This window comes from Eurosta solidaginis, chromosome 1 (genome assembly GCF_040869045.1).
Source record: "Eurosta solidaginis isolate ZX-2024a chromosome 1, ASM4086904v1, whole genome shotgun sequence".
Classification (NCBI taxonomy): domain Eukaryota; kingdom Metazoa; phylum Arthropoda; class Insecta; order Diptera; family Tephritidae; genus Eurosta; species Eurosta solidaginis.
Genome location: NC_090319.1, coordinates 262,190,888 through 262,197,718, shown reverse-complemented (window position 1 = coordinate 262,197,718; position 6,831 = coordinate 262,190,888). Strand labels below are relative to the sequence as shown.

Here is a 6,831-nt window from a genome sequence, read left to right as displayed (position 1 = left end):
GATAACAGAGCGTTCACCGTCAGGTTCCATAGTAGAGGAGAAAGAAGGCCACCCTGGGGGGTTCCTCTGTTGCTGTACCTTATTAACGATGAGGTGCCCAGCTCAGAGATAATGCTTCTCTTGTTTAGAAGGAGCACTGTAGGTTTGTTGCGTAAAAATTTGTAGGTAAACATGAATGGGAGAACAGACGGTATTCAAAGGAAATCCTGTGAATTGGGCAAGACATAGAAAAACTGTCGTCATTTTGATAAAGAAAGAAAACAGACTAGAAACTGCTCACGCAACAAATATCTAATGATTATTCTACTCGGCTTTCACATCACTACCTGAGTGCAAGCTCCGATCGCCGAAAAACATCTTGAAGAAGGTCGCTGTCTATCGGCAGATAGATATGCTTAGTTAGAAGGAATAATCGTGAGTACGAAAAGAAAGAGTGTGGGAAGATGACGACTTGTTGGAATAATGTCTTATAATGAGGGAATATTTCAAGACCAGGAAAAATCCAACCCATCACAAGCAATCCCGTCATCATCGTCAATTACCATGGAATCAGCCTTCTTAATAGATGTACATAGCGAATTGTGCGAAATATAAAAGCCCACAATTGAAAACTAATTGCGCCTTATCAGCGTAGCTGCAGTTGTGAGTGGGTAAGATCTTCCCGATAAAAGAAAAATTTTGATTACTTTTATATTGGTTTTTTAATATTCGGTAGTTTATCAATAAATGAATCACTGTATTCTTAATGTTTAAATTTATTTTAGATATTAGTTGTGCGCTAGTAAAGGCCAGTGTGTCTAACGACCAAGTTAATACAGTGAACTCAGTTCTTCCTAGATAAGCCAGGAATTTCCACGTAACCACAGGATGGAGCCAGTAAAAACAATGCGAGTTTTTATTGCAGCCATTGCAGGTATGAAAATTAAAAAAAAACAATGATTTATTTATAAAAGTAGACTTATTTTTGTGGTTGAAAAAAAAATGTATGCAGATACTCATCTGCCAATCTGAAGATTGTCGGTTCTTTCCTGGCAAAGTAACATCAAAATTCTTTAAAAAAAAAAGAAAAAGGAGCTTAAACAACAGTGGTTTGTGAAAGTTTAAAAGTGGCACTACACAAGTAGGAAGAACTCATGTTTATGGAGGTATACCGCAGCAAGTTATTATTATTATGTGGACCTGGTCAAGAAGAGAGATTTTAGACGATCTTGTCTTTCCAATTTGCACCATAATAATTTTGACAAATTGGCCGGACGAGAAATACATATTTTACGCCAACTCCGAACTACATCGACGAGTTTTCACTGATAAGCTTTTCATGGCAGAAATGCACTCGGAGTGTTTGCCAAAGCACTGCCGGGGGCGACCCCGCTTAGGAAAACTTATTTTTAATAGAAAAAACTTGTTTCTAAATTTTTGGTACTGCTTTGCCCAGGCCTTGAACATAGGATCCTCGGAGTGGTAGGCGGAGCACGCTACCACCTCACCACTGTACGGTGACAGCCTCCTCCTAATGCATTTAAATCAACTAAAGCTCGTCCAGGAGTAGAAATTTAACAGTGGTAACTTTATCAGAAACAAATAATTTCGACTTTATTTGAGCATAGCTTATTCGGCTTTTTATCGGTAACAACAGCAACAAGTTATTTGCTTGTTATCGTTACCAAATTATTACCGTCGAGTTCTCGACTTTTATCGCCGATAACTAGTCGGTACCACGTCGATAAAAATTTTATAATATAATAAATCGATAGCTTTTCGAAAGCAGATCGATAATATGCTAATAACAAAATGATAACACCTCGATAATAAATCGATATTGTTTCGATAACAAATTAATAAGCTTTCGATAAGAAATCGATAAATTTTAGATAAATAACCGATTTATTTTCGATAATAACAAACATACAATACCGACAATTTCTTGAATTCCAACCGTTAACTTTTCGATAGAAAATCGATAACGCTGACAGCAAATTGGTAACACCTTGACCACAAAGTGGTAATTTTTCGACAACATTTCTAAAAAATGTTAGTACATATTGATAAAATTTCGACAAATAACCGACAAGTTTTCGATAGTGATTCGATAACTTTTTGATAACATGTTTACGCTGCACATTATTTCGTTTACATTTGTTTATGTTGCGCCTTAACTCTTTTGACTACGGCTTTAGCTAAGTTTTTCACTATATCTGCGCCTTAGATTACGAATACGAATACAATTATGATATTTACGCCAATACGCTACTACACGTTAACATCAAAGCGGTGATACTGCACTATGTCACGACGCTTTAACGCTTGTACGCTGTTACGCTAATACGATGCTGCCTATAATAATTGCCTATAGACGAGGCAAAACCGAAAGAGAAAGTGTCTCGGTCCCGAAATTACAATAGAATTCACACAGAAACTTTCGTTACTACCTAGCTTGTAGTTCTAAAGCGTTTTTTCTGAATTTTCAGCTAATTTTTCAGCATTTGCGGCGGGTACCTGTGTCGGATGGATGTCTCCAGTGGGTTCCAAACTAAAAGCAATAGATACTAGTGATTCACCTTTAGATTGGCCAATCACTACAGAAGAGGATGCATGGATTTCATCAATTTTTTCAATTGGAGCTTTAATAGGTTTGTAAATATATTAGGTTAGGTTAGGTTAGGTTCAAGTGGCTGCCGTCCACATTGGAGCGGCACACTTAGGCATTTATAGGCCCATTGTGAAACCACACGGATTTCTTCCTACTCTCCTAATCAAACCACTCCGTTGAGTTTATGAAGCTAACTAAGCGTCGTGTATTGACCTCAGCTATATCAGTCAGATCTACGAGAAACATCTTGCCCATAAAACATTGCCTTCTTCTACCGAGCGCTGGACATTCACAGAGTAGATGCCTAACAGTTTCAGTTTCTTCTTCGTTGCCGCAGCTTCTATAATAATCATTAAATGGAGCGCCAATCCTTTCCGCATGCGGTCCAATACAAACATGACCCGTAAGAAGACCTACAACCAAGGAAATATCCCACTTGCGGAGGGTGAGAAGCTCTCGCGATCTCTTCTCATTCCATTCCGGCCATGTGAGTTTTGCCGTGTGGCATCTATCATGATGTTTCCACCTGGCTCCCGATTCCATCAGTAGAGCCTCCTTTATCTTGAGCTTGCAGGTGGAGAGCGGCATGCCCAACACCTTCCAGGATGGCGAAAGTGGAAGGGATGTACCCTTTCTTGCAAGCTCATCCACCATCTCATTACCTGGTATGCCCTTATGTCACGGAACCCATACCAGATGCAGAGTAAACTGTTCAGCCATCACGTTAAGTGATCTGCGACAGCCTACTACAATATTTAACTCTCAGAAAATATAAAAACAAAAAACATACTTTAATAAAATACATAAACTCAAGTGAAGTGTGCGTGAATTGTGTGTATATTTGTGCATGCACACTTGCCTGTTTTGTGTATTTCAATGCACAATAAAAGTTTCGTGTAATATTGTGCGCACACGATACAATGACACAAAACCAGTTCAAGCTTCGCCAGGTATTTTATTATTTTGTGTTTGGTATTGTGCATCGTAAAGTCGAATATTACACAAATGAATTGTACTGATGCACACTCTGGATATGTTTTACGAGCATGAGGCCGCAAAGTGAATCTGGTTAATTATGTTCACCAGTCCTTAGAATGACTACAAAATGAGGTCGAAATACCGACAAAATTAAAAGATGACTTAAACTATGAATATTTTTGTTTCGTTCGTTTCATTAACCATTGAGTCTTGCAGTTCTCAACTAGTTAGTACAGATAATACCTTAGAGCACAAGTGCTGGTCCTCAATAAATACATAAAAGGTGCGATCGTGGGATTTTCGGAGCGCAATGAGGAAACTTTCCCCCAGACCCACAAGTGCTCTCCGCCTGTTAAAAAAATAAACAGGTCTAACAGGTCCTTAGCATCCGCTGTTCTTCTATAAGAACAAACAGATACATGTAATAAGCAGATAAAATAACATACAGTCCATTAAATATCAAATAACAAAACTATATTAGTCGTTTTGACTAGCCCTCCGAATCATTAAAGCTTTGTGAAACTTTGTGTTTAACTTTGCTGCCTCAAGCTCGTTAGATTTATTTTGACTGTATGGCAGCAGACAGTATATAAAATGTGTCTCAGTTTATAAGGACCAATATGTCGTAGGGAGCTTGGTTCATGGAAACTTTGTGACTACAAATTTGTTCAGGTTAACTTATCCGAAAAATACCACAGTTTCTCTGTTGCGAAATTGCTGTTGTACAGCATAATTATTTGCAATTTTACATTAACTTTCAGCACCCTTTGCTGCTGGTCCGCTCGCCGATCGTATTGGTCGTAAATGGGACTTAATTATAAGCTCGGTCTTCTTCATTGTTGCCTATGCGCTCATGTTGGCTGCCAACGAAGTATGGATGCTGTTGCTCGCGCGCGTCATACAAGGATGTGGTGTTGGTTTTGTGTTTACGGTGCAACCCATGTATGTTGGTGAGATCGCTACGGATGCGGTGCGTGGTGCGACTGGCTCGCTCATGGTGCTATTTATTAATTGTAAGTAAAAAGAATTTTTATGTTGTAACAAATTATTTTCCTAATTACTTTTCATCACCTCTAACTCTGTATAACCACACAGCTGGCATTTTATACGTTTACCTAATTGGACCATATGTCTCTTACAATGCTTTGCAATGGTGTTGTCTTGCTGTGCCAATTATCTTTGTTGCCTTATTCTCTTTTATGCCTGAGAGTCCATACTACTTCGCTGAAAAAGGTCAAAAATTGGATGCTTTGAATTCGTTACAATTTTTGCGTGGACAAACCGCTGATGTTGTTGAAGCTGAATTGACCACCATACAAGGTGAGGTTGAGGAAGCTATGACGAGTAAAGGCTCATTTCTTGATATCATTGAAATTCCTGGTAATCGCAAGGCACTCATCATCTCTACTGGCTTAATTGCGTTTCAACAATTATCCGGTATCACCGCTGTCCTCTTTAATAGTCAGTCGATCTTCGAAAGTGCTGGTGGTGGTTTGGATCCAGCAATTGCTACCATCATTGTTGGTTGCGTTCAAGTTGGCTCATCCGGCCTAACACCAATTATTGCCGATCGTATTGGTAGAAAAGTAATTTTGTTGATCTCTGCATTTGGCATGAGCATCGGTACAGCTGCTTTGGGTGCCTTCTTCTATACACAAAAAGTCGCTAGTGATGCCAGTAATATTATATGGCTGCCAGTACCTGCATTAGTTCTCTTCATTATTTTGTATGGTATTGGTTTTGGTCCACTGCCATGGGTTGTAGTTGGTGAACTGTTCCCACCTAATGTTAAATCGATTGCCTCATCCATTGCAGCATTCACATGTTCGATTGTAGCTTTCGTGGTGACACTTTGGTACCCAGCCTTGGACGCGTTGGGTTCACAATATGCTTTCTGGCTATTTGCAATTTGTTCTGTGTTTGCGTTCTTTTTCACAATATTTGTGGCTATGGAAACTAAAGGCCTGAGCTTACACGAAATTCAGGACAAATTAAAGGAAAAAAATCACTTGAAATAAGATGTGTCCAATGCGGGGGCATGGATGAAAATATTTAAGTTTGCAAGTTATTGTGTTTTAAATATTATAAGCCGCAAGTTAAATACAAACTTATGTGGATATTAAGTATAATATAGCAACCTTATTTAAGGCTTATAGACCATTTAAAGTAACGTTATAATGAACTTTGAACGTGCTTTTTGTTACCTACTTAGATTGACCAATTACTGTATAACAAATAAGCCACTTTGAAAATCAATTTATAGCTGTAAGTACCTTTAGAATGAATTCGAAAAGTTTTGGTATTTCTGTTCTATCTGTGGAAATCTTAAGAATGAGTTTCATAAAAATATATCTATATAATTGAAAACTGTTGCCATGTTTTACTATATGTTACATATGTATATTTATTTGAAAGACAAAATCTGACTTTAAACTTGATGGCCCTGTGCCAAATGCTTTCAAATATGTAATTCTGACACACGAAAGGAAAATTTTTAAACATATTACGGAGTACACGGACGTTAAAGATTTCCCTAGCCTATGAGGTGTGGTTTTGCATACTAAACATAATGCTTCTGATAACATAATTTCGTTCTAAGGCGATTTTGGCTCCTATTTTATTTGTCACGTAGACGTAAATAGTTTCGGGAGCATGTGCAATCAACTTTTTGGGATTTCACAGAGTTTTTGAAAAAATTACCTGCTGTTGGTCTGAAGTTCTTCTATATATAAATAAATAACTGTTTGTATGAAGAGGGTGCTTATCCTTAAAACTTTTATTTGTAATTCCTGGTATGTGAAATTTATTTAAGCATCATAGGCTAGGGCTCGGATTTTTAGTACAAATTTAACTTAATTTATCAGTTTAACTACGCTTAAACCTTTTTTCAGTCTACTTCAACTTAAGTTAAATCTGAGCTTAAGCGGCCGATATGGCAGGATTAGAATCTAGTTAACCTAGCAGTTATTTGCGACCCTTGCAATAGCGTCGAATATACCGAACAGGCTTGAGAACCTTAGAGCTTATGTTGATAACTAGCATACTTCTGAAATCACAAGAGTTATTTCGAAACAGTGGCTCAACTTGAGAATCATAGCGTTCTCAGCAAAAAAGGGAATTTTTATAAAGCAAAAAATGTTGTTACTTAAGTTGAAAAAAAAAATTCGCTACTTGTACTCCAAGTGTAAGATTCCAATACTACAGTATTTTCACGAAAATAAAATTAAACATGAATAATGTTACTTCAATTTGTTACGCTTCAT

At 37.6% G+C, this 6,831-nt stretch overlaps 1 protein-coding gene across 2 annotated transcripts; it reads left to right on the top strand.

The window, feature by feature from the left end:
• Nucleotides 1-781: 781 nt before the first annotated feature.
• LOC137242596 (facilitated trehalose transporter Tret1-like) lies at nt 782-5,914 on the top strand. 2 transcript variants are annotated; one of them, XM_067769870.1, is made up of 4 exons: nt 782-913; nt 2,469-2,630; nt 4,330-4,581; nt 4,664-5,914. In XM_067769870.1, the coding sequence occupies exons 1-4, from the start codon at nt 868-870 to the stop codon at nt 5,584-5,586; spliced, it is 1,383 nt and encodes a 460-aa protein (XP_067625971.1). In that variant the 5' UTR covers nt 782-867; the 3' UTR covers nt 5,587-5,914. The 2 variants fall into 2 exon arrangements, with proteins under 2 accessions (XP_067625971.1, XP_067625976.1); XM_067769875.1 differs by lacking the exon at nt 2,469-2,630 and having other exon boundaries at nt 809-913.
• Nucleotides 5,915-6,831: the final 917 nt, after the last annotated feature.

Coding starts and splice junctions, on each gene's coding strand:
- LOC137242596 (XM_067769870.1), top strand. CDS start 868: ATGGAGCCAGTAAAAACAATGCGAGTTTTTATTGCAGCCATTGCAG. Junction 914..2,468: donor TTTTATTGCAGCCATTGCAG/GTATGAAAATTA, acceptor CTGAATTTTCAG/CTAATTTTTCAGCATTTGCG. Junction 4,582..4,663: donor CATGGTGCTATTTATTAATT/GTAAGTAAAAAG, acceptor ATAACCACACAG/CTGGCATTTTATACGTTTAC.